Here is a 26,284-nt window from a genome sequence, read left to right on the forward strand (position 1 = left end):
CACCGGGCGGCCGCGGCCCGGCCCCGCCCCGCCCCGCCGCCGGCGCATGCGCAGAGGGGCAGCGGCGATGGCGAGTTCGTTGTGTGGGGCCGGGCTCTCTGTGAGGGAGCAGGATCGTTGTGAGGGGCCCGGCTGGCTGTGAGGGAGCAGGATCATTGTTAGGGGCCCGGCTCGCTGTGAGGGAGCAGGATCGTTGTGAGGGGCCCGGCTGGCTGTGAGGGAGCAGGATCGTTGTGAGGCGCCAGGCTCGCTGTGAGGGAGGGGAATCGTTATGAGGGGCCAGGCTCGCTGTGAGGGAGCGGGATTGCTGTGAGGGGTCGGGCTCGCTGTGAGGGGCCAGGATTGTTATGAGGGGCCAGGATTGTTATGAGGGGCCAGGTTCTCTGTGAGGAGTCGAGCTCGTTGTGAGGGGCCCGGCTCGCTGTGAGGGAGCGGGATCGTTATGAGGGGCCCGGCTCGCTGTGAGGGAGCGGGATCGTTGTGAGGGGCCCGGCTCGCTGTGAGGGAGCGGGATCGTTGTGAGGCGCCAGGCTCACTGTGAGGGAGCGGGATCGTTGTGAGGGGCCCGGCTCACTGTGAGGGAGCGGGATCGTTGTGAGGGGCCCGGCTCACTGTGAGGGAGCGGGATCGTTGTGAGGCGCCAGGCTCGCTGTGAGGGAGCGGGATCGTTGTGAGGGGCCCGGCTCGCTGTGAGGGAGCGGGATCGTTGTGAGGGGCCCGGCTCGCTGTGAGGGAGCGGGATCGTTGTGAGGGGCCCGGCTCACTGTGAGGGAGCGGGATCGTTGTGAGGCGCCAGGCTCGCTGTGAGGGAGCGGGATCGTTGTGAGGGGCCCGGCTCGCTGTGAGGGAGCGGGATCGTTGTGAGGGGCCCGGCTCGCTGTGAGGGAGCGGGATCGTTGTGAGGGGCCGGACTCGCTGTGAGGGAGCGGGATCGTTGTGAGGGGCCCGGCTCGCTGTGAGGGAGCGGGATCGTTGTGAGGGGCCCGGCTCGCTGTGAGGGAGCGGGATCGTTGTGAGGGGCCCGGCTCGCTGTGAGGGAGCGGGATCGTTGTGAGGGGCCCGGCTCGCTGTGAGGGAGCGGGATCGTTGTGAGGGGCCCGGCTCGCTGTGAGGGAGCGAGATTGTTGTGAGGCGCCAGGCTCGCTGTGAGGGAGCGGGATCGTTGTGAGGGGCCGGGCTCGCTGTGAGGGACCAGGATCGTTGTGAGGGGCCGGGCTCGCTGTGAGGGAGCGGGGTGGCTGCTCGGCCGGCCGCAGCCCGAGGGAACGCTCCCGGTGTGTTGTCGGGGACTCTGCTTCTGTCTGCAAACACGAGACGTCCATCGAAGAGGAATTGATGAAATAGCACGGACTGGCAGGTGAATTCCAGCTGGCAATCTCTCTTCCAGTTGTATAACTGAAAACTTCAGGGGCTCTCATCACTTTCTAGTGGCCGAAAGTGACCTTTAATACCGCTTCCATTCCTGAAATCGGTCTTTGGTGGCTCGTGGCTTAAAGAGTACAGATCTTGAAAGCTCTGGGAAGCATGAGCCTTGTGTTAGTGTCAAGGTGCTTTTCTAAGGCAGAGTGTGGGAATCTCGTGAAGCTCAATGAGGCGAAGTGTAAGGTTCTGCACCTGAGTCGGGGCAATGCCCAATGCGAATACAGGGCAGGGAATAAGTGGACTAAGAGCAGCCCTGCAGAGGACTCAGGGATACTGGTGGATGAGAGACTGGATGTGAGCTTGCAATATGCCCTTGGAAAGCCAACTGTGTCCTGGGCTGTGTCAAAATCAGCATGGGCAGGAGGTCCAGCGAGAGGATTCTGCCCCTCTGCTCTGGAGAGACCCAACCTGCAGTGCTGCGTCCAGCTCTGGGGCACCCAACACAAGGACGTGGACCTGAGCAAGGCCAGAGGAGGCCACAAAAAAAAATTATCAGAGCGCTGAAGAACCTCTGCTGTGAAAACAGGCTGAGAGAGTTGGGGTTCAGACTAGAGAAGGCTGCAGGGAAACTTCACCGTGGTCTTTCAGTAGGAAGGACAGTTTTTACCAAAGCCTGTAGTGATAGAAGAAGGGGCAACAGTTTTAAACTGAAGGAGAGTACATTTAGAGTGGACATAAGGAGAAAGTGAGGGTGGTAAGGCACTGGCACAGGCTACTCAGAGAGGCTGTGGATGCCTCATCCCTGGCAGTGTTCAAGGGCTGGTTGGATGGGGCTTGGAGCAACCTGGTCTAATGAAAGATGTCCCTGCCCATGAGGCTCTAGTTGGAAGGTGCCTTCCAACCCAAACAATTCTATGAATCCATGATTCAGTATAAAGGGAGCTCACTCCTCATCTTAAAAATGCCAAGCCAAGATCTTTGTTACCATAAAATGCAATATGGTGACACTGCTCTTGGATATCTTACACAAACCTAGTCTATCCAGATGTCTGTGAGGCCACTCTACCCTCCAGAGGCCTTACAGCTCCTCTAGTTAAGTATTGCTGGCAAATTGACTTAATGTACATCCAATTTCTGAACCAGATCATTTATAAAAACATTGAAGAGCAATGGCCCTGAAATTGAGCACTGGGGAACCCCACTGGTGCCTGGCTGCCAGCCTGATGTAACCCCATTTACTGTTCTTGCTCCTTCTCCAATAGCTTTTATTCTTTTTTTTCCTCTCAGTAGCTTTTGGGAATTTTGCAGACACATTTTCCAGATTCTATAAGGTTTATCAGTATTTTTCTTCTAATACCATACAACAAAGATCTGTTACAGGAATCAATGACTCAACATTCTTTCCTGCTTTCAGGTAGGAGCAAGTTTTATTTCTGCCATCACTGTATTTCCACTCAGTACAGGACAGTAAAAGTAAAATCAGTAAATTAGGGGAGTCAAAATAATACATCACTCCACTTGGGTTCAGCTTCAGCCCACAAATAAATTTGTTCCAGTGTAATTCAGGCTCAGAGCACTACGTGTCCACACCAGTAACGTGAAATTTATGCACTTTGCCTCACAGAAAGCCATTTAAAAGTGTGGATGCTAGAGAGTGAGACTGCAGCTAGGAAGAGGCTTTAAAAACATTCTCCTGTTCTCCCACTGGAGCTTGCACAGTGCCTTTGCTGCTAACAGAGGGACAGAGTTTCTCCTGAGTTCCCCTAAATATTAAACAGAGGTTGAGAAGCTTAGAGAAGCCATGGCATCACAGTTGCAGTGGGGAAGTGAGAGACAGAGATCAGCAGAAAGAATCTGATTGGGTGTGGGTTGTGCTGGGAGTGTTGTGCATGTGCATGCACCACCCAGACACACAGATTCACACAGTGAAGTAAAGAAATGAGATTGCTGTGGGGCAACTCACAGGTGTCAGTAACAAGAAACAGATCTTCACTATGGGACAAGCAGAGGATCTCTGGTCACTCCTTCATTAGACCTAATTTGGTTAGAGACCTCAAAAATACCTCCACTGAACCGGTTCTTATTCAGGTGTGCAGAGCACAGCAAAAAGGATTCCCCCAGCACAGCTTGGTGAGTCACGTGAGGGTAGAAAACGAGGGTCTGAGACGTTATGCTTCTCTGCAGTGTGCAATTAGTACAAACAGTCCCTGTACTGAACAGAGCATCTTTGGTTTTCAGCAAACTCTTATTTTGAACTTACCAGAGATTGATTTCACCTGTGTTCCTGGTCAGGTTTCACACACAGAATCACACAGAATGGGAGGGTTGGAAGGGACCTATACAGACCATCCAGTCCAATCTCCCTGCCAAAGCAGATCCATTAGATCAGGTCACTCTGGAATGTGTCCAGGTGGATTTGGAAACTTCCAGAGGAGACTCCACACCCTCCCTGGGCAGCCCGGGACAGGGCTCCCTCACCCTTACAGTAAAGTACTTTTGTCTTAAGTGGAACTTTTTGTGCTCCAGCTTTTGTCCTTTACCCCTAGTCCTACCACTGGACATTAGAGGAAAAAGTGCTGCCCTGTCCCCTTGACATCCAGTAGTTGTAAGTATTAATGAGATCCCCCCTCAGTCTCCTCCAGACTAAACAGCCCCAGTTCCCGCAGCCTTTCCTCATAGGGAAGATGCTCTAGACCCCTGATCACCTTCGTAGCCCTGTGCTGGACTCTCTCCAGAAGCTCTCCTCTTGAGCTGAGGAGCCCAGAACTGGACACAGGACTCCAGATGAGGCCTCAGCAGGGCAGAGTAGAGGGGGAGCAAAACCTCCCTTGACCTGCTGCCCACACTCTTGAGAACTCTTCACACCACCACCAGTTCAGTTCTGATTCAAGATAAACAATTCTAGTATGAAGTACTCTGTGGGTTGTTTGTTTTAATTAGGAAGATGTTTGGTTCTGTTACTGGTACAACACTATTTTGCAATTTCCAAATATACTTTTTAAAGAGTGAAATTATTAACTATCAATTACACTGCAGTATCAGACCCACCCAGCACACCTACCTGATGCTACACAGCTCCACTGTGATTGTGTCTCCCACAAACTAAAGCATGGGAGATGCTTTAAGTTTGTTTTGCTCCTGTTCTCTATCCTTTGAAAGCCATTATCACCCAACATGGTGCTGAAGAAAAAAAGAGTTGTCCCACTTGTGGCCTTTCAGGGAACACTGCACAGGAAAAGAGGAAACATCTGACAATGAGATGGGACCTAGAGGAGAAGAAAGAGTCCTGGTTTGCCCAGACTACCTTAAACTGCATTGGCCACAGCTGAGTAAAATGATGACAAGCAGGTCCCTAGATCCTTTGGGATCTGCATGGATCATAAATCCACACCCAAATAAGTCAACACCCTTGGAAATCTTGGTGGTTTGACGGGGATTTATATGTGATGAAATCATGAGACCTCGGTAAGAAATTCACTGTCACGGTAATGTCAACTGCTTCCACAAGATGTCACAAGACGATAAGGATCAGGGAAGAAACGGCCTGATGGATAATCCCCCAGCATCCCAGGACATGGTCTGTCCCTGCAGATACAACTTCCTCAGAATGGCCTTGCGGGAGCTGTAACCACAAGGGAAGGCTGTGGCCTGAGAGGTGTAGATGATCCTGTAAAAGACATCTCCAAACGAAGTTAGAACCAGTGCCAATGAACACATCACTCTGTCCTCACACCAAGGTGCTTACAACTTCTTAAGGTGCTAGCTTTTATAACTAAATCAGTATCAGCTGTAGGAAGGCTTTTGTATTTATGTACTGGCCAAATTCTATATTCTATATTAGTAATAGTTAACAAACCCATGCTAAGTAGCAATCAGCTTAGTGGCTTTCTCAGCCTTCTACCCAATACAAATGATGGAGCATTTGTTTGTAAAGCACAGTAGAAACTTTTTAACGCCATTAATTAAATGCAACCCATAGGTTTTAGAACCATTTTTAGAAGTGCTAAATCATCCTCAGTGGAGTACAGTCACCCTCAAACAGGCAGAGACAAGTGTCTGGAGTCAACAGTAACAGCAGCAGCAAAATATCCACTGCCTTCAGCAGGCCCAGGCTGACTGACACAAGTCATCCCTGAGCAAGCTACAAGTCACCTATGCACTAGACACACAGGTCAAATACTGCACGAGGAATGTGTTAATAAGAAGACACAGCCCCGTAATCACTTAATAGCTTACATGTGTCCTCCACACCTCGACATACCTCTGACAACTGTCAGGATTACCAGGCAGCATTCCTTTTTCTGCTCCACTACAGCACCAAGAGGTACTTAGCAGCTGTAATTACAGTTCGAGTTAACAATTCCGTAGCCACTGGCCTGTAATTGGAACACGTACGGGATGAGCCTATTCACCATTAAAAACAACTTCCCAAAACTCTGAGGCCCACGTGGAGGGGGTAAACAGGGGAAGCCCCGAGGCCCCTCCTGGCCGGCGCAGGGACCGCGGGAAGCCCACAGGAGCTGAGGGACGCGAGGGCGCCCGCCAGCCGCCGCGCCGGGCCGGGCTGGGCAGGAGCGCCGCGGCACTCGCGGTTCCGCCGCCGGGCTCTGTGGGAGCCGCAGTGGCGGCGGGCGCGGGGCTCCGTGGGAGTTGCAGTCCCCAGGCTGCGGGGCCGCCGGCGGCCGCGGGGTCCCGCCGACTACAGCTCCCGGCGTCCCGCGCGGCGAGCCCGCTCCCGCCCGTGTGTGGCGGCGGGGCGGGTGAGGGGGGCCGGGAGGGGGGAAAGATGGCGGCGCGGCTGAGCGGCGGCGAGAACCGTCTGGTGTCGCTGCCCCTGTCGCGGATCCGCGTGATCATGAAGAGTTCGCCGGAGGTCTCCAGCATCAACCAGGACGCGCTGTTCCTCACCGCTAAAGCCACGGTACCGCCTCGCTCTCCCCTCCCTCCCCCGCGCAGCGCCGGGCCTGTGCCGCGCTGCGGTACCGCTGCCTCGGGGGCACTCGCTGCCAGCGCCGGCCCGGCCCTCGGCCAGGGGCTCATCCCGCGCCTCTGCTGCCCGCGCCCGTCACCCGGCCGCCGTGAGGCATCGCTCCTCAGGCTCCCACCCTGCGCGGGGGCCGGAGCTCTCCCGTCCAGCCGAGCTGCAGTCCGAGAGCCGTGCGGGACGTTGTTCTTCCCACCATTGCTAATTAGCGTGTTAGTCCGTGTAGAAATGGTACCCTGCTGCTTTCTGATCCCGAGCGTCGTGTGCCGGGCTGCGGAAAGACACCGAGGTGCTGGAGCGTGTCCGCAGGCAGGCACCGGAGCGGGGAAGGGGCTGGAGCACAAGTCTGAGGAGCGGCTGAGGGAACGGCGGGTGTTACCTGAGAAGGCTGAGAGGAGACATGGTCACTCTCTGCGATTACCTGACGGCAGGTTGTAGTGAAGTGGAGCCGGTGTCTTCTCCCCAGTAGTGAGTGATAGGACAAGAGGAAATGGGCTCAAGTTGCGCCACGGGAGGTTTAGATTGGAGATGAGGAAAAACTTTTTCCCTGAGTGTTGTCAGACACTGTCCCAGGCTGCCCAGGGAGCTGGGGGAGTCCCCATCCCTGGGGATGATTAAAAGACACATAGATGTGGTGCTGAGGGATGTGGGTTAGTGACGGGCTTGGCAGTGTGAGGTGAGTGATTGGACATGATGATCCTAAAGATCCTTTCCAACCAAAATGATTCTGTGTTTCTGTGAATGTGTTGGAGAGCAGCACAAAGGTAGGTGCTGGAGCCCAAGCCTGCAGTCAGTGCTCAGAGATGCTGCTGGATCCTGGCCTTCACTTTTTCTGAAATGAGTGAGTCTCTGCACAGAGTGCCCAGTATATGAACAGTTAAATATGGTGCTTTTGCCTTGTAGGAGGGATTAAAGACAACTCCTGCCAACTGTGAATTCATAGTTTGACTGTTCTCTTTTGGTTTCGTTTTTTTTAGGAGCTCTTTGTTCAGTATTTGGCCACATACTCCTACAAACATGGCAGAGGCAAGGAGAAGAATGCTCTAACTTACAGTGACCTGTCTCATACTGCAGAAGAGTGTGAGACCTTTCAGTTCCTTGCAGGTATCTATAGCACAATGGTAAATCCAGTATGTGGTTTGGAAAAGGAAGTCTTGCTCTCCTAGAATTGATTTGTGAGGACACAGTTCTCCTACTGGTCATTAATCTGTAGAACACTCAACTGGAACTCATAAACCACATCACCAAGAGCATTTTGATGTGAATGGGAATTTTTCTGGTGCTTCCAAATGATACAAAGCTGACTAGTTCTTAAGCATTTCTTAAAAGTCAGCCTAAATGAAAGCTTTCTGCCTATAAAACAAGATCACTGCACATCTTAATGTGAGAACTTATGTGACCCCAAAATTGCACATGTAAATCTGCCTCATTTCTCAAAGCCATTCACCCTTTTATGTATAGATATGGACATACAACTGTACTCACCTTTAACTGCACCTTGGGTTTTTGTAACCCAAGTAACACAAGTTTTAGTAACACTGAGCTCCAGGATATAGGTTGAGAACAAGATCCAGCCTTTCTCTGGGTTCCCTGGGGATGTACTCTCAGAGCATTCACTTCTGAGTTGTCTCAGGTCCATCACTGTTGCCTTGAACAAGTATCTTAATGCAGAAAAGCCGTTTTTACAGGACACAGATGGGATATCTGCCTTGCTGAATCTGTCTCATGCAGCTGAGGGGCTGAGCACTCTGGTTTACATCTGATAAACACGTGTGAGCAGACAGCAAAGACGGCTGCCAGTAATCAGGTGTAAAGTACAGCCCTTATCTTTGGTTACTTGTACCCTAAGTGGGTGATTCCTTCTTCTTCTCACAGCTGTGTAGGTCAGACTCACTTCTCTTGATTATTCACTTCAATAATCATGTTTTTAACAAAGCATCTTCTCAACTTGGTGCCATTCATGAGGCAGTATCACTGACTATAAAAGAACCAATTCTACCTTCCAGATATCTTGCCAAAGAAGATCCTAGCTAGCAAATACCTAAAAATGCTTGAAAAAGAGAAGCGAGATGGAGAAGTGGGGGAAGATGATGGAGAGAATGAGGAGGAGGAGGATGAAGACGAAGCTGTTGTTGATGGAGATGTTGGATCTTAAGGCCAACGGAAAAGTGCTTGATAGCTGACCTGCTTTGTGATGTATAAAGGATGTTATTTTTGTGACTGAGAATCCAGATGCTGGATATATTTATATACTGAGCCATCTGCTTTTGCTTTGGTTTAAGAAGTTTAGAAATGGAACTTGTTGGAGAATGAAACTCCTCCCTCGGAAACGTGGCGGGGTGAGAAGAGCTGATGTAAATCTGACAGTAGAAAACTTGCTCAGGTCATTTAAAATGCCTTCTTGAGACAATCATGATCCAAATTAAATGGGCAGCTTTTGGTCCTAAAGCTCTTTTGGGGTCTGACTAGACAGGAGTCCTTTCCCAGTTGGTGTTCCTCCTCAGAGAAGATGAGGGGAGGTGTTGTACACAGAGTCTACTGTCCTCGAGGCCAGTAACCGATCAGATCCTCCCACAGCTTTCCGGGTCAGGTCAGCGGTGGACTGAGCCCATGAAAAAACCTCTTCTGTCAGCTGAGGCTGCACAGAAACAGGTTAGAGGAGGAAATGCATTCCAAGAGCTAACGGGGTTCAGCAGCTGTGGAGGCAGAAAACACATCTCTTAAGCAGTGATGTAAATACATACATCTAAGGACTCGTTTCTCTACTGAACTCTACTTAGGTTTGTCCACGGTGTTCTACCCAAATGCACGTTGAAGTCTGTTTGGTGTGGACTGTTGAGGATGAGCAGCCCTTCTGGAGTGACAGAGCTGGATTTTTCACTGGGTTTAGTTTTGGGGTGGGTTTGGGTTTTTTAATGCTAGAAATGGTAACTAACCGTCCTCTGTACAACTTCATATGCGACTTTTAAAATAAACCTTTTGTATGAAAACTGACAGTCGATGCAGAGACTTTCTGCAGGTGTTTCCAGCCTCAGTCACAGAGTTGTTGAGGTTGTAAAAGACCTTGAAGCTCATCAAATTCAACCATTCCCCCAGCACTGCTACGGCCACCGCTGAACCATGTCCCTCAGCCCCACAGCTGCATGGCTTTGGAATCCCTCTGGGGTTGGCGACTCCACCACTGCCCTGGGCAGCCTGGGATGGGGCTTGACAACCCATTCAGGGAAGAAATTGTTCCTTATCTCCAGTGTAAACCTCTCCTAGCACCACTTGAGGCTGTTTCCTCTTGTCCTGTCACTTATAACTTGAACTGCTCTGTGTAGCAGCCTGGTGTGCTCACCCTTCATCCTTCCAGGGAGGGTGTGAGGACAAAAGGTGAAGCTTTGCATGGTCTCCAGCAGCCCTACTCTGTATCTGCTGTGGGAGGCTCAGCCACATTTCCCAGCTGTCTCTGCTGCTACACACCTAACACACACTGATGTGGTGTGAGAGAGAAATTATGTGGATCCCTCCCTGGGCGTGAGGAATGCCCCCGACAAGCATGGGCACACCACTAAGGAACAGAACCTCCCACCCTACAGCACACAAATCAGTAAGGAAGCAGCAGCCACCTTTGGATGGCACAGTAAAGAGTTTCCAGGGAACTCTGTCCTGCTCCCTGGAGTGATACTGGCAGCTGCTCTTAGGCTGAAGGCACAAAGCTAAAAAGCTCCTTCACCTGGCACAGCCCAGAGTTGTCCCAAGAAAGCACAAACAGGGGTTAGGCAGGTGAGAGCAGAGCCTGGCAGAGGAGTCAAACTGCTGAGTCACACAAGAAATGCTCTTATAAGAGATTAAAGTATGTTGCACTGTAATGATTTCCCCAAGTAACCATAAATCAAAGTGATGTTGTGTCAGGAACTCTGCAGCTAGTGCTAAGTGGTATTTTATCCCTGGAGACATTGCCAAGTGGGGATGCAGAAGTACACTGTTGTGGGAAGTGTTGGTTGGCTTTTTTGGTTCTTTCATTATTAAAAACGCCTGGAGAGCTGTGGGAAACTGAGGGCTCAGTGCTGGGTGGCTGGGGCAAGGGGTGGCTGGGGCAAGGGGCTGCCTGCAGCAGGAGACGGAAATTGTGTGGCATCACTCAGCACTTGGTGCCTGCCAGCTCTCAAGGGAGAAAAAGCTGCTTGTGCTCAGGCACAGAAACGTGTGGTGAGTCTGTGACCAGGGTAGAGGGCAACAAGAGAGATCAAACCATGGAGGGGGACATAAGACACTGGTCACAGAGAAATTGCTGCAGCGGGGGGAGATTTCCTGCAGGAGCTGCAGCAGGGGAGAGCCCCGGCAGGAGCAGGTTGGCCTTGAAGGATGCAGCCCAGGGAAAGGCCTGTGCTGGAGCAGGGAGAGGGGGAGCAGTGGCCCAGAGGGGCTGCTATGGACCCCACCTCAAGTCTTGTTTTGCCCATGGCAGTAGCTGATGCTCTTCCTTTACCTCAGCCCATCAGCTTTCTCATCCTATTTTTTTCCTGTCCTGGTGAAAATCCTGGATCAGGATTTGACAGCACAGGCTTTGGTGTGGCACAAGGATCCAGTGCAACCTCCAGTCTGCCACTGGGGCTTTTAACAGCTGTTCCTGAAGCAAGCAGTAATTTTAGGTTGGACTCTGACCTCAGACAGCAACCCCCCCCCCCCCCCCCCCACAACACACCAATGCTGCCAAATAACTGCTACTTGCATAGCAGATAGAGACTTTTTACCCCCAGCATGGGACTTCTGTAATTAGAGGCATCCTCCCCTGAGGAGATGTCCTCCCACCACTCTACTCACCGTGGACAACTAGTTAGGCCACGGACATGTCCTGCCGTGTCCTCACAGAAGAGTCTCAGTGTGCAGGTAACTGCAGAAATCACCCAACTCAGTAAAAAGGCACCTGACAGACACTTGTAAAGATGAGGAATTTTATTGACATACTATGAGGCAAAACCAAAATTGACACCATACAAAATAACTTTATAAAATATCATTCACATCATTATTCTGTCAGGAATTACAGCATTCGGAGCTTGTTACGAGTCTCATGTTTTGAGGTGAAAAACACTACACTAAAATCTTTAGTATTAGTTGTATATATATACAGTAAGAAACCAAAACAGAAACTGTTAGGGTTTTTTTTTCTCATGAGTTTATTGCAAAAGTAGTGCAAACTATTTTTTTTTTACCTTGCAAGCTGTAAAACAAACTTGGAAAAGGACCCACCTAAGCTTGAAACAAAACACAACAAGAAACGCTTGATTTCACAGCCTGGGAAGCTTCCTTCAACGGTTCTCAACGAAAGAAATCCCCCAATCTCTGCATCAACCAACAAGGCAAGTGTGGTCAGTTTGGTTTTCCTCTGTATAAGCTGCCCCTCTCCACACTCGTGTTTGAGAAAAAGAGTCAAGAAAGCAGTACAAGCAAACAGAAAACCCCTCTAAGTTTAAAAAAGACTAAGAATGAGGAACACATACAGTCTGGTTTAGAAACAGTATCCTTTTCCTGAAGTCTGGGTGAAGCCTATTTCCTTCCCTCGTGGTTCCCCTCACGTCCACACCACAGGGCACATCCCAGCCCAGTGCCACCCAGCGAGGACACCACGTTCCACAAGAGCAAACAGCCTACAACGCTACCGGGGTCCCCCCAAAGCAAAACGGGCAGCTAGGAAGCTACTAAAAAACCCCTACAAAGAATAAAAGCAAACAAATGCTACATGAAAAATGTTAAAGGAACAAAATGCAGCATATCCAGGCTCTGGTTTTTATTTTTTCTTGAGGTACCTATATAAATATTACCTTCTGCCCAAAGTACTCTTGGTTTTTGTTACAAAACAAACTACAAGTCCTTCTCCCGAGCCAACTGCAGGGCAAACATTATTACTGAGAAAGTGCAACCACGCTGATAATTTATATGCAGCATATTAAAGGATGATTAGGCTTTAGAAAATATAGCTTAAGTATAGACCTGATGGAGCAGTTCCATAAAAACATTGAACAGAGGCATTCTCCTTGTGTTCGAGTCTCTGCAGCACAAAGCCTTAGGAAACAGCTTTGAAGTCCTGCCACGATGGAATGTCAGCACTGGTACAGTTCCAGATAGATTTGTTTTTTCCTTTAATAGTTAATACAATTATACAGGAAAAGAAAAGCTTCCCCCCCTCTGTATTAGATACTGTTAACAAGTAATTTCTTTCTCTACACCTTCAACAGAAATGATAGCCTATCACAACTGAAAGTCTTCCCCCCCCCCAAAACAGGAATTCATCTGAAGTAAAAAAGTTCACAGAGTAGAAAAAAACCTTCCAGGGAGCTGTAAACTGCTACATACAAATCTGTGGAGGAGCCTGTGATGTTTTCATCCCTTCCCCTTACAGCTGGGTCTGTTTTATGCACATAGCCAGGGACAACTCCAGATACAAGGGTGTGTGTATATACATATATATGTGTGTGTGTGTAAATCTATGTACACACAGCTGTATAAATCTAGGGTCAGGATGACACATTCCAACAGATTCCTCTCTGGGTGTTTCTCCTTGCCTAGGTCTGCTCTGATACTCTACATTTTATCATCTGATACACTGAAAAATGCCTCAGTTCTTCCTAAACCTGTATTTTCTGGCTTGTTTTTGCTTGTTTTTTTTTAAACTAACTCTGTGGTTAAAATTCCTTTGCTGTTTTTGATAGAGAACACAAACTTCTGATTGTTACCACTGGGGAGGGACAAACACCAAAACCAAATCAACACCACAAAGGCACGAAGAAAAGTCCCATCCAATGTTATTGTCCGTGCACACGGAGCCCCGGGGTCGCGGCCTCCTGGCCCACAGGGTTTGGTCACTTCTGCCAATCTCAGCCACAATTTGAGTCAATAGCACCCAACTGTTGTAATGAGGTAGATCCAAATCCAAAAGAAGTAATAAGAATTAACAAAAACCAAACAGACCAGCAAGCTGGGTCCCCAACTCTCTGCCTCGTTTGAAGATGGTTTGAGGATGATGCCAGTCGGAAGAAGTGGAAACTGGCACTATCTGAAGCAAGCACAGCACTCAGGAACAGCTTTGTCTGAGGGGATAGGGGATGTAAATGTTAAGTGTGAGATCACTCCTTCGGGCAAGAGATTTCCTAGCAGGGGGAGGGAGGGGAATATGGCCAATGAAATGGAAAAGGTGAGATGTGAGAAAGGCCCCCGAGGGCCCAGCCACAGGCAGTGCCTGAAGAGGTCAGACCCAGCACAGAGATCTCGCCTCTTCATTCCCTTTTCTATGGTTCACCTTCAGAGGAAGGTCCCTGCTCTGGTTCAACAGCTCTTTTGCACACACGAAGGAAAACCAGAACAAGTCTCTTGTTTTTGCTAAGGCTTCATTTCAAGTGGCATCACCACACAGATGTCAGCAGATCCACACCCCCGGACTGAAACTCCACACGCCCACGTGAAACCGTGTCAGAGGAGCCAAGAGAGACACTTCCCATGGCCAAAACTCAGCTCTGGGTGTTTCTGTGCCTGCTCTTCCTGGTGCAAGTGCAGGGGCACAACTTCCTTTAGGTACTGCAAGCACAAGACATTTTGGTACAGATGCCACACAGGTAGAAATGAGTCAACAGACCTTTAGAGCCACACAAAAACGAGGCCCTTCGTGTGTTTTGTCTTGCAAAATACCCAGCAAACTCAAAAAGGGCCTAAAAACGTTTGGACTGGAGGGAACATTTACAATATGCAACTGCCAGGTTGGTTTTTTGGTTCTCTTTTTGCAGTTATTTCATTACAAACATCAAACCTCTTTGAAAACTGCAGAACACAAAGCTTCTAAGCTGAAGAGCTGTCAGTCAAACCCGCCTCAGGGCGGAAGGAAGGCGAAGAGGAAAGGATTTCATCAATACATTCCGGTTTGCATCTCACCTTCTGGAGATGAAGTTAACCACTTTGCTGGACAGAAATCTGGGCCTTCCCCTACCCACTGCCCTCCATCTGGAGGCTCTGGTGATTTGTACAAAGTCCTGCAGAAGGCAGGGAAATGGTGCTGATGGTTGCCAGCAGAACCCCACCTTTCCACCTGTAACAAACAGTCCTTTCCCCAATCCACGTGCACACAGGGCTCCATGTATAAAATCTACCCCACTTTACCAACAAAGCACAGAAAGCAAGTGAGAACACTCTGCAGAACCTGGCCAGATATCTCCTCACTGCACCTTATTTCACATTTGATTTTCTGAGAGCCACAATTCTGAAGCTTCCTCCTGAACGGAGCTTCTTTTGGTTGGCTTTTTCTTCCCTTTCCTCTCCCCCTAGACAAATGCCTTCCTTTCCCAAATGGTTTACTGGGAAATACTCCTTAAACAAACATATCTAACACTTCCCTCCCCCCCCTCCATGGACTCCAATTATCTTTTAGTGCCCCAAACCAGGTAACAAACAACTAGAGCAACAACAAATCTCTTGGTGGGAGCCGCTGGGGATGCCTCACTGACAGACAACTGAAGGTCAGTTACACGTTGGAGCCGGCCAATTAAAACATCATTGACTTGAAATTACAGAGCTGTCCCTTGGAAATGCGATGAAGCACTTCAAGGATTTGGTCTTGTTGAGCTCCATGAGAAAAATGTATCAGGAACAAGCAGCTTAGAGTGGCTGTACCTCTGTTTTTGCTAACAGTGGGATCTGGGCAGCTCCCGGCTGATGCACAACTCACTTTGGTGGAACCTAGGGAAGAAACTTCTTTGGGTTGTCCACTGTGTTGATGGGCACGACCCTACCCCCAGCACGTGGGCCAGTGTCCACAGAATGGCTGAGATTCTGGGACACCACATCTGCTTTGTGCCTACATGAAGAGCAAAACATGTGCAATCTCACCTGCACTGGCAGGAGTGCAGCTCCCTCTGCTCATGGGCTTGAAAGCAGGAAAAGCTGATACAAGCAGAACAGAGTTGGCATTAAATGTATTCTTTTTGTGACAGGAAATCTGAGCTAGCAAAGCAAACACAAAGAGCACCAGCCAGGGAACTGGAAACTGCCAAGATTGCTTGCTGCCCTTCTCACAACTTGTGCCTGCCAAGCACACCCAACAAACCATAAAATGGCCACAAAAGTTTCAGTTTCTATTTCAGGGCCAATTCCTGGGTTAGTTAACAGCTGTAATCCCTGCTGAGGATCAGGCAGTAGTTATTCCAGCAGGAACTGTAGTTGTGCTTAGAGATGGAAGGGGTGGGGAGGCACTGCAAAACTAAAGGGAACCAGTACAACAGCACATCTGAAGTGGGGGTGGGAAATCTGCACACTCCCAACAGCTGTACAGAAATGGATGCACTTCCATACAGGTCTGAAATGCAAATCCTCCCCTCTTCTGAAGAGCACAAGGAGAGTGGTTGGTGGAAGAGTAGCCACAGGTAGTTGAAGCTGCATCTGCTGAGGCAGACCATGCACAAATGGAAAGTTACTGCTCTGATGGTACTTCACGGGGAGCAGCCAGCCTTCAGCTGGTGCTGGGGGTACACCTTTTCCTCTTGCCATACACAAAACACCTAAAAACAGCTCTCACCAACCTCTCAACTCAGCCAACACTCCTCTCCTGGCTCCAACCAAAGCCCTCTGACACAAAACCAGCAGAGGGAACTGCCCACCAATGTTCCCCTTTTGGGGCAGGTGCTGACAGAGGGACCTGTGAGGGGCTGTGCCACAGCTCTGGCTGCACTCGAGCCCCTTGCAGGGAAGTGAGGAGGAAAACCAAGAGAGTATTATTCAACTGCCACCTTAACCAATGCTTAATGAGCAGTTTGGCAGGAACATGTTTCCCCTCCCCTGCTTATCTCATTTCCACAAGGGATGGGGTAGCCACAGAGTGCAGATGGGGTTTCTCTTCCACCGAGGCAGGACAAGCACGGAGCACAGGGCTCCCCTCCCCTTGACCTTCCTTCCCAGTGCTCCTTTGGGTCTGCAGTAGTCTGGAAAGCACATCACCTCATCACCACCTCATTCTCATTGCTGGACAAGGATATGCTCATGGGGAAGTGCAGTCACAGCACACCTGTGAAACTCCTCCCAGGCCACAGCAACCTCAGTAGTGTCTCTGGATCCCTAACACAAGATGTAGTGAAATACAGTCTGAAAAGCAGCCATTTAGCCTAGAGCAGAACCCTGTGCTTTGTTCAGTTTTCACTGGGAACTGAACACCACGTTGGGGATTTCACCCCCTGCAGTTACTCAGTCACTCACCATCGCTCAACAGGGACTGGCTTCCAGAAAGTCAGAGCTTCAGCACCCCTCCCTGCCATCAGTTAGCTTCCTTAGTGTCTACATATAATGATTGAGGTGATGAAATTGCAGGTAGCAATTCTGAGATGGCTTCTGAGATGCCAACAGCATTGAGCCCAGTTATTTTTAAATGAATACCCCCCCCCCCCAAACTCTAGCAGTGCTCTGTGCCCCCCCCAGGCAGCATTTCTGTCAGCAGAGTGGTTAACTAGAAAATGAGGAAGCTTGTTTGGATTCACTGTAAACAAAAGATGCTGTATTCACACAGTTTTCTACAGTTTCAGGTCAGTCAGAGCACCTTCAGCCTGCACACACACACACTTCAGGGTTTCTGCACTTAACTGACACTGAACATTCACAATATGAACACGGGACTGGGGGTTTTGCTGGGGCTTTTGTCATGTTCTTCCCCTCCCATTTTAAAGTTTCTCATGGTCTGAGCAGGGTATTTTCACTGTTACAGTCTCATGGCAACTTAACTAGAAAAAACAGACATGAAAAAATACTCCAATGCATCATTTTTTGCCTCAGATTCAAAATGCATTTAAGCACCTCCATCACATTCTCAGCAAAAGCATTTTTCAGCCAAGAGCTAAAGTACTAAAAGGTGTTTCATTTGGAAACCACAGTATACACAGACTCAGGGAGTGAGGGGACAGGAGAGGGGGTTGTTGCTGTTGAGGAACCCTGAACACAAGCCACAGTGCCAGATGTGCCATTTGCCTCACCATTTCTGGTACCTTCCTAACACCCTGCATCAAACACAAGGCACATCCAGGCCTCAGGAAGACGGGAGGAGCGACAGGCAGCTGTCCAAGATCCCAGTGTGGCACTGGTGGTTCTCCAGCAAGAAATAAACCACTGAAATATAGTTCATTGGGGAGCATTTTGGCTGCTTGGTTACAGGTTCACTTCAAAAATTAACTCACGTGTGGAGGAACACAGGAGGTAGCCTTTAACTGCATCTGCCTGCTAACTGAAGAGTATTACAACCCCACCTCTTGTAATGATTTGGCCAAGCCATTACATTCATAGGAGCACTTCAGGCAAAGAAGCAACACAGGAAAAGCAACTGAAACACAGTGAAGGAGCTAAAAGAGATCCCATGCCACCCCGAGTGCACACCACAGCCCCTGATCCCCCCTAACACCACCCTGCAGGAATGCACCTTCCCACTCCTTAACCCTCAGAGACAGGGGGCAAAACATGCTGGTTTGCATCCTAACACAGATAACAGGGCTGGAGTTTGGGTCCCTGAGGGCTACAGAAGCAAAAGACAACTCCTGATGGGTAGGAGGTGGATTGGCTTCCTCATGGGCAATCAGAGGGGCAACACCATGTCTTTGTTCAGAGCCCTGAAACACCTGCTGAGCTCACCAACCCCACACCTGTGGGGGACAGACAGCAGGACATTCTCACTTGGATGCTGACTCCTTCCTATCCCACTAACTCTGCCATGCAGACCAGACAGGAGGATTGGCTGAAGCAGCAAGGAAAATGCAGGACAGCTACAGCTGACAGTCTGACAGGGCGATGATGCTCTCAGGCACCCCACAGTGATCTCAGAGATTAGCATGTCAACCCTGCACAGACAACATGCACATCCACAGCTTCCAAACAGCCTCTTGCATCGTTACAGCTTGGGAGGAATGTGCATAGAGAACAGAAGGAAGAATTATTGTGTAATGTCCAAAAGAGCCCCAAATATTTCCACTGTAAGAAAGCAACTGTGCCCTTGGATCCACAACAAGTCTTGCCAACGTTTCAATCCAAAGCTCACAGCTCAATACTGTAAAATACAGCAGCATCCTGAAAAACCTACGAGCAAGAGGGAATGGCATCCACAGCACTTCAGTATTTGCTATAAATAGCACTATTTACAGTATTTTCAAACAGCTACAGCAGAATAAAAACCAAAGTCTTACAGTAAAAAGGGAGTTTAAAAACAATAACTCAGTGCAATTACCTTCTGCTTGAAGTTTTCCTTAGAGGAGACTGTGGGTCGTCACCAAATGTTCAAGAGTTCAATAAAATGTGTACTGCCCTGCCTTAGGAATTGAGATGCTGCTGTAGGAGAAGAGTGTTAAAAAACAGGGGGAAATGGGATCTTAGCACACTGGTACTGAGGGTGAGAAACAGTGAGAACTTCTTCTACATTCCTTTACTTACTTAACGTGTAAAAGATCTCTTAAACCCTCAAAGCTCCTTCTGGTTGTTTCTGCCACTAGAGATGCTTTGGGGGTTGCATCAGAGGTCATTAGGTCTGTCTGAGCCCCAAAGTCCCTCCCAGCCCTGCAGCTTTGGTACACAGAGTCAGGAACCGACCTGTTTGCACTTGAAAACATCAACATTCTTCCTCATAAACTGCAATCCACAACATCTGGCCAGGGGGGTGTTCACACAGACCTTCCTCCTCTCCTTGCTTTCTGTCACATTGTAGAGGTTCATTGGCAGATTGGGGTTTCCACAGGAAAGCCAGGCAGGTGCCTGTGGTACCTGAGGGATGTGCAAAGCCCTCCAAGATGCCATCTCCTGCTCAAGAGAAAAGCCCTTGTGCCAGTGAAACCTCAGAGAAAAGCTCCACAAGCATCTGAACTCGATTAGAAACTTCGTCTTTTCAGCAAGTAACCCTTCAAAAGCTGCCCCTGAAAAATCCCTGGGTCTCAGCCACAAAAGTCATCTTCTCACACCTGACCACACCTTGCATGAAAGAGGGACAAAGGCTGCAGGAGCTGCTGATGGAGGCAGAGTTAAAGCTAAACCTTCCCAACCTTTTTGCTTCTACAATCAGCAAACGTTGCCTCCAAAAGGATGATTGTGGAGTTCTTGTTTTAAGCATTAAAGTAGAAACAAAAAGTAGAGTTTTCTTTGCTGACTCCAGCAGATTAAAACACAACCTTTCCACTCACCCAAAGGCTGACAGAGCTAGGAACCATGGAACTGGTATGGCAAAGCTTCTGTCACGCAGAAGATCATTGATTGTAACTCAGCAAGCCAAGGCTACTGAAACATTCAAACCCCAAATGAGCCAAAACAAGGAGTTCCAACAAAAACAAGTGATCTCACCCCATCCATCAGTGCATATACACAAAGTGTTAAGATTGCATAGGGCTACCCTGAACACCAAACTCTTATAAGGCAGAGACAAATCCACCAGCTTCCACCACCTCACATCGGGATGTTTCCTCCTAGGGACTGACTCAACTGTCTCCTGGCTGCTGCAAGAGGTGCAGTGGACACCTCACAATATTCAGCTACTGGAGCAGAAGTTTCCCCAACTAAACAAGCCTAATTATTGTACTATATCTCCTACACTTAAAAAAAACCCCACTTTGGAGTATTTTCTCTTTGTTGATAACATTTTTGCCCTCCCCACAGGAGCACTTCTCCATGGGGAGAGTAGCTGCAGAACCACATGCTTTGGAGATGTCTGAGCCAAGCCTGAGCCTCTCTGAGGACAGAGGTTCTACATCTTGCTTCATTCTTTGAGTATGTTTGTTTCAATAGTGTTACCATTTCTATTGTGAAAACAGAAAGAGCAAAGTAACAGAGTCATAGAATAGTTTTGGTTGGAAAAGACCTTTAAGATCGAGTCCAATCACTGCCAAGCCCACCATTAAACCACATCCCTGGTTCAGTGAGCTGAATTCAAGGAAAAGGCCATTGGCAGGAAGGTAAGAGAGAGGGAGGGAATGGCTGAGGTCCTGCCCCACGCTCTTCTGCAGTGGGAGCCACCCAAGTCCCTCCCACAGGCTGGAAAACCCCCAAGTGCCAGGGGGGGAAACATGCATTTGGTTATTGCTGACCTGAGCTGCACAGTGACTTAGTGGTTTTAAGTGTCCGCCTCAACTGCAGGAAGGGGTGTGAGATAGAGACATCTTGAGCTTTGTGCTTACCTGAGATATTGCTGTTCCTACAAGAGTCAAGGAAAAAAGCCCTAAGAGTGAGGTTTTAGGTGTTTGAGGTGGGTTTTTGTGATGGTAAGACTGTTCCCAGAAGGACAGCCGCTGGGCTCACAGCACACTGGACTTTTCCAAACAGACACTTAATCAACATCTTCTTAGGAAAAATGCTTGAAATTATTCACTAATTCACCACTTGCCAGACAGTTGGAAGGGAAAGGTGAGAGAAAAATCAAGCCACAGAGAATTATCAGTATTAGAGTCTTGGTCAAAGTGTCCATAGGCTGAAATGCAAACAACCATCCCGAGTTCTTCACACTCGGGCAAGGAAAGCCACACAACTTTTCTGTTCCCTCCAAGAGGATACACAGCTACTCTCAAGTTAAGAGTCTGAGGAGCACTCCTCACACAAACAGGAGCTGCAAGGACTATTCCAGCTCAAAGAACACACCCTAAACAGGGTGCAGGGAAGTCCCACAGTCTGCTTCAGAAACAGGATTTGAGGTGGAGACAGAGGGTACCCTCCTCACCCCGCCTGACCATCTTGGTAAGTCAATTGTTCCAGACCTGCACAGAGGAGGAGGATGAATTTCACATCCAAGAGGTCTCTGCATAACAAAGAGCAAAGAAACTAAGTGATGCCTGAAAATGATCTTTTTTTTTCTTCCCTATTTCCTAAGAATAATTCACATAAAAAAATAATTCTGCTATAAAACCCTGCCAAATGTAAATCTTCACTGAAACATGAAACCTCTGAAGCACACACCCCCCAGCAGGGCTGGGCTCTGCAGCCTGGCAGCGCTTCAGGGGAGGTATGTAGACCTGGCAAGGTAAGACAATGTGACCTGGACTTTTGCTTTCTGGTATCCAGCACAACTGAAAGTCTGGATGTACACAACTATGACCCAGCAGCCTGAATTGGCATAAACACAGATGCCATTAACCTATTAACAGGTTTTAGATTGTTATTTCACCTCAACCACACAAAGGACCAATCTGAACTTGCTGTGTACCTAAAAACTCTCGATGCAGCAAAGGTTGGGCATTTTTGAGCTTATCCAACAGCAACTGGTTGTAGCCTATGGCACAGACCTTTGGCCTAGTTAAAACTGCTCACCCAACTCAGGGGCTGGAGGTAAATGTATTCATCTGCTAAGACAGGAGGGAAAAGGTGAAGCAAAAGGAATCGGTGGGAAGGAAGGGCACGTTTTAAACCTGCCCCTCAGCGCGTTATTTCAGCTCTCCCATGGAAAAAACCAAACCAACTCAAGTCAGCGTCAACAAGCGTCCTGGGCTTTTTCCACCTTCTTCTAAACCTGCTCGTGGCATGGTAATTAGTGCAATGGTTTAACATGTGTATCATGGTTTGTTATGAACCCAGTGTGCAAACTAACAGAAGCATCTGTCTGATGGTTCTCGGGTTTCATTAATGCTTCTCCGAAGAGACCAGCGGAACTCTCCCATTTCCCATCGACCTTACGCGGAACAAAGAGAGTTCCCCCTCCCTCCCTAAGTAAACTTCAGTTTCCTAAGATTTCTCTTTACTGCATAGATTCTCTGACTTGTGTCTAAGATACAAAGTGAGCCACTCTCCTCTATTTAGAGCTCCTGCTTCACCAACGTTCGACAGCTGAAGGAAACACAACTGCTTTGTGCTTGAGTGAACGGAGGACGCTGGTGTCGTGTGCGTGTCTGAACTGCACAGGGAAAACCTGTTCTGGTGTGTGCAGGCTTAGAAAGCCTTTCTGCCACTTATCTACAAGCTCTACTGCATGGAGCTCTGAACTCTCAACAAAGTCATTTGCATATGTTTTGCATTTGAATCCTCACATCCCCCCCACGCTAAGGTTTTGATTTGGAAATCCAAAGCATTCTCGATATGTTAACAGAAGTATAATGAGCACTCCTTAGTAAATAAATAAGAGCATCTAGTCTATCACATTAATACTGTGAAACATATATAAAACTTACATTAACTCAAACAACAGTGAAAAAAAAAAAGGATTGTACTGGATTTCTCACCACAGACCCGTATTCTTTAGAGAGACTTTGGAAGTGTCACAGTCCCGTGTGACAAACTCTGAAGTTGGTCGTCAGCGTGATCTTACAAACAACAAAAATCCTCTACAAATCTGTTTGTTTTGAAATGGCACGTTTTCCTTTGCCAATCTAAACTGGACCTATTAAAAGCTTTAGGTACAAGTTCATTCTGGTTAAAAATTCTCCTTTAGTCTATGAAAAAAAAAAGAATCACTTTCCAAATGCAGCACAATAAAAACATTCAAGAACGAGCTTCAGAAAATCCATTTGCCCTTCGACACACTGAGAATCACCTTTGTAAGACAAGTGGAAAACCAGATTTTTGCCACTCTTCAAAATCAAGAAACGCTTGTAAATGCATCTTAGCATAATCAAGGCTTCATAAATAGTCCAAAATCACTTTGCTTTCCTGTGTATTAAAAGCTAATTCACAGCATTTTAGCCCGTGAAACTTTAGTATGAGTGGGATCTTTGCAAATCACTCCAATGAACAGCACACTGAAATGAGGGCTTTCCAGGGTTGGGTTGGTGGGGTTTGTTGGTTTTGTTTGGTGGGTTTTTTTTTCCCTAAGCCCTGAGATCACAGCTCTTGATTGAGTTATAAAATCTGGGTCTGTTTTGTAGCAAGCAGCTTAGAGATTTTTTTTTTGGCAAAACATGGTGGGGTTTGGTACGAGAATGCAGCTCGGAAGCAAGTCTGAAATCCTGGACGGAAGGCTTTCTTGCAAATGGGAAAGAAACAAACCAATTAAGAGATGCATCACTCATTGCTGGCTGTCACTGAGCCTGGGCAACTGTTGGTCTAAGTGCAGCTGGTCTCACGTGAATCCAACTCTGTATTGTAACGGAGTTGCTGAACATTAAAACATGTCAAGCAAAGTACATCGTGCGTAAGGTGTCCTGATGAACTTGAACTGCTTTAGCAAGTGCTTGATGATCTCTGCCATTGCTCTGCCCAGAAGTGTGGCTTCCTTCAGCACTGAAAGAGAGGGAGGTGGGGGGGAAAAAAGCCAAAAAGAGGTTGGGGGTAGAAGAGACAAACTCATTAATCTGCCTCTCCTGTTTTTGTATCACTCCTTTCTTCTGAAGAGAGGATTCAAGTGTTAATTACCCTCAGAACACCCCTCAAATTCTGAAACACAGAAGCTTTTGTGCATTTTTCCACACAATAATTCAGTGGCGAGACCAAATTTCCCCTCAGATGCTAACTGAGGATAGCACCGAGCCCAGAATTAAGGAGCCCACTCCTTAAGGAATCACAGACTGGTAGGGGTTGGAAGGGACCTTTAGAGATCATCTAGTCCAACCCCCCTGCAGAAGCAGGGTCACCTAGGAAGCTCTTTCCTGCTTCCTCGCAAATTCTGTCACTGTTCAAAGAAGACTGGAACTCACCTATCGTGTTCTTTATCCACCAGATGATACCTGGCTCTGAAGGCAACCAGGTGTGCATAGTATGCTGGTGCAGGGATGGAAACGGAGCGGGTACAGCGCACGTACGTATGACACAGCTGGTAGGTCAGAATCTGCAGCTCATCCGAAGAGAAACGATTGTCATCCCAGAGGACGTGGTAATGAGAAGGTCTGCTTGTTCCCTGAGGGCAGAGCACACAGGATTGTCAGCACAAAACGTCTCTTCACGCTTCCACCTCTGCAGGTGAAGTGCAGCATAACCTCAAAAATCACGTCAGCGATTCTGCTGTGGCAAATGTTTCCTTCCAGAAGGCAGATAGGCAACCCCTGTGCTTCATTTTGCCAAATTCAGATCTGACAATGGCAAGGCTTTAGCAAAATGTTACCAACTAACAACCACCTAAGTCGTGCCCCCCCGAATGAGCTGCTTCTGAGAGCGTTCAGCTTTGACTTTCAGTACTGCTGCTGTTTAACAGCTTCTGTCTCTGACTGGGAAGGAGGAATCACAAGAAAATGTGCAACTACAGTGGTGCTATCTCAATGTGTTAGTTGTTTCCTAGGAACTGGATGAACATTTCAAGAGAATTTAATGCCAAAGGCAGCTATGTCAAATAGTCCAATTACCTTAGAATCACAGAATCACTTCAGTTAGAAAAGGACCTTGAAGATGGTTAAGTCCACACACCTCACACTGCCAAGCCCACCACTAACCCACGTCCCTCAGCACCTGATCAATGCATCTTTTCAATATCTCTAGGGATACCATTCAAAGCAGTCCACAGACAGGAGAAAAGAACAAACTAAAGGCACAGGGTGTGCTTCAGGACTACTTAGCTTCATCGTTTCTTCTAGATTTGAAGTGGCAGAAGAGCACCGTGGATGGCCCAGATGAAAACACAGCCAGAAGCTGTACCCTTTGCCTGCTGTGCTAAGAACATGGGAAATACCAACAGCCAGTGTTATCTCTGAAAGTCACCACCCTCTCCAAAATGCTGTACCTGAATCCCAGCGTGACTGCACAGGTAAAAGTCAAACTCTGATGGATGGGTGATCTTTGTGTCCACTGTGGTACCAGCTGGAATGTTTCCGCTTTTTCCAACCTACACGAAGAGAAAATGCAAATAAGGTCAGGCAAGCATAAAGTTGGGGCTTTCAGCTGTGTAGAAGAAGGAAAGGGGAAAAAAAGCATCCATGGAATGCAGAAAGAAAGAGCAAAACTCATATGTAGTTGAACTGAAAATGTGGAGTGTCTCTACGACAGAGGAAGCTTCTTAGACATTCACTATCTAATCTTCTCTGATTAATGTAAGAACTATTTCCCACAATTGATTTGTCAAATCCTTTTCACCTTCCCATTCCAGGAAAGGTTATTCCTGTGTAACTTTTCCACAGGTAAGACAGGCCTCTTCTTCCCTCAAAAATACTTCACTGCAGAGCAAAACTTAAAAATCCTCTTTACTTCAAAGCAATGGAACAAGTGTGATCACAGCACGTTATCAAAGCAAAAGCCACCTTCATGTCAGCATTCAAAGTTAGTAATTATGGCCCTGAAGCTTGCTGGGCTTCAAATGTCCACACAGAGAAGCTTGACAGGAGGAAAAGGAACAGGAAAAATCTCATCTGTAAACAGAGTAGTTTGCTACTAGGGACTCTTCATTTACAGCAATGACTCCACCTTAGAGTCCCCTCTTCACCCAGAAAGGTGGAATCAAATATTGCTCCACACACTCCTTACGGACACAGCAACTGTGAAACACTCATGGAACAATTTGAGATGTTCAGTACTACAGATGATGTATTGCCCAAACCAAACCCCATATCTGTAAGACATTAGACACCTCAGACACTGTGCAAGTAGCGTTCACAGATAAGAAGTTATGCTGGAAGTGCAGGGTTCACCTTACCTAACAATTTCAGGTGTCTACATCTCAGCTGGTAACCCACAGTCACTCTGTGGGCCATGGCAACCAGACCAGTGAACTCACTAGCACTAGACTCGGAGAAAATGTGCCTTAAAGTGTGCTGGGAACACTAAACACATGTCCAATAGAGCATCCAAGGCAGCTGTTCCAGACCTAGACATCTACCTTATAAACCCTACGCTGCTCTGATCAGTCTCAGCCCTTGAAGATCTTGAGACAGTCAAACATCTGAAAATAAACCTGACAAAAATTGATGAACTTAAAGGATGGACAGACTTGCTGCAAGGCACATCCTGCTGATGCTTCATAAATGCTACTTGCCAGTTTATTACGTGGGATAGAAAATGAAGCTTTTCCTTTCCAGGTAGAAAGATCTCACCCACTGTGTTATGTAGCTCTTCAAA

At 48.0% G+C, this 26,284-nt stretch overlaps 2 protein-coding genes across 5 annotated transcripts in view; one reads left to right on the plus strand and one right to left on the minus strand.

The window, feature by feature from the left end:
- Positions 1–6,137: 6,137 nt before the first annotated feature.
- Positions 6,138–9,336, plus strand: CHRAC1 (chromatin accessibility complex subunit 1). Its single transcript, XM_061995207.1, has 3 exons — positions 6,138–6,283; positions 7,324–7,450; positions 8,353–9,336. Exons 1-3 carry the CDS (start codon positions 6,149–6,151, stop codon positions 8,499–8,501), a joined length of 411 nt encoding a protein of 136 aa, XP_061851191.1. The 5' UTR covers positions 6,138–6,148; the 3' UTR covers positions 8,502–9,336.
- Positions 9,337–11,269: 1,933 nt separating this feature from the next.
- Positions 11,270–26,284, minus strand: part of AGO2 (argonaute RISC catalytic component 2) — a 70,500-nt gene continuing 55,485 nt past the window's right edge. For all 4 annotated transcript variants that reach the window (XM_061995817.1, XM_061995816.1, XM_061995814.1 and 1 more), the window contains 3 exons: positions 24,957–25,058; positions 23,941–24,140; positions 11,270–23,527 (listed from right to left, as the gene is read on the minus strand). In XM_061995817.1, the coding sequence (XP_061851801.1) occupies positions 23,419–23,527; positions 23,941–24,140; positions 24,957–25,058 (411 nt within the window). In that variant the 3' untranslated portion in view covers positions 11,270–23,418. The remainder of the gene's footprint in view (positions 23,528–23,940; positions 24,141–24,956; positions 25,059–26,284) is intronic.

The sequence above is a fragment of the Colius striatus genome, chromosome 4, assembly GCF_028858725.1.
Source record: "Colius striatus isolate bColStr4 chromosome 4, bColStr4.1.hap1, whole genome shotgun sequence".
Lineage (NCBI taxonomy): Eukaryota > Metazoa > Chordata > Aves > Coliiformes > Coliidae > Colius > Colius striatus.

Excerpts from the sequence above, each read along its gene's own strand:
- CHRAC1 (XM_061995207.1), top strand. The coding sequence starts at position 6,149 with ATGGCGGCGCGGCTGAGCGGCGGCGAGAACCGTCTGGTGTCGCTGCCC. Across the intron at positions 6,284-7,323 it reads TCCTCACCGCTAAAGCCACG|GAGCTCTTTGTTCAGTATTT; the intron begins GTACCGCCTCGC and ends CGTTTTTTTTAG. Across the intron at positions 7,451-8,352 it reads GACCTTTCAGTTCCTTGCAG|ATATCTTGCCAAAGAAGATC; the intron begins GTATCTATAGCA and ends TCTACCTTCCAG.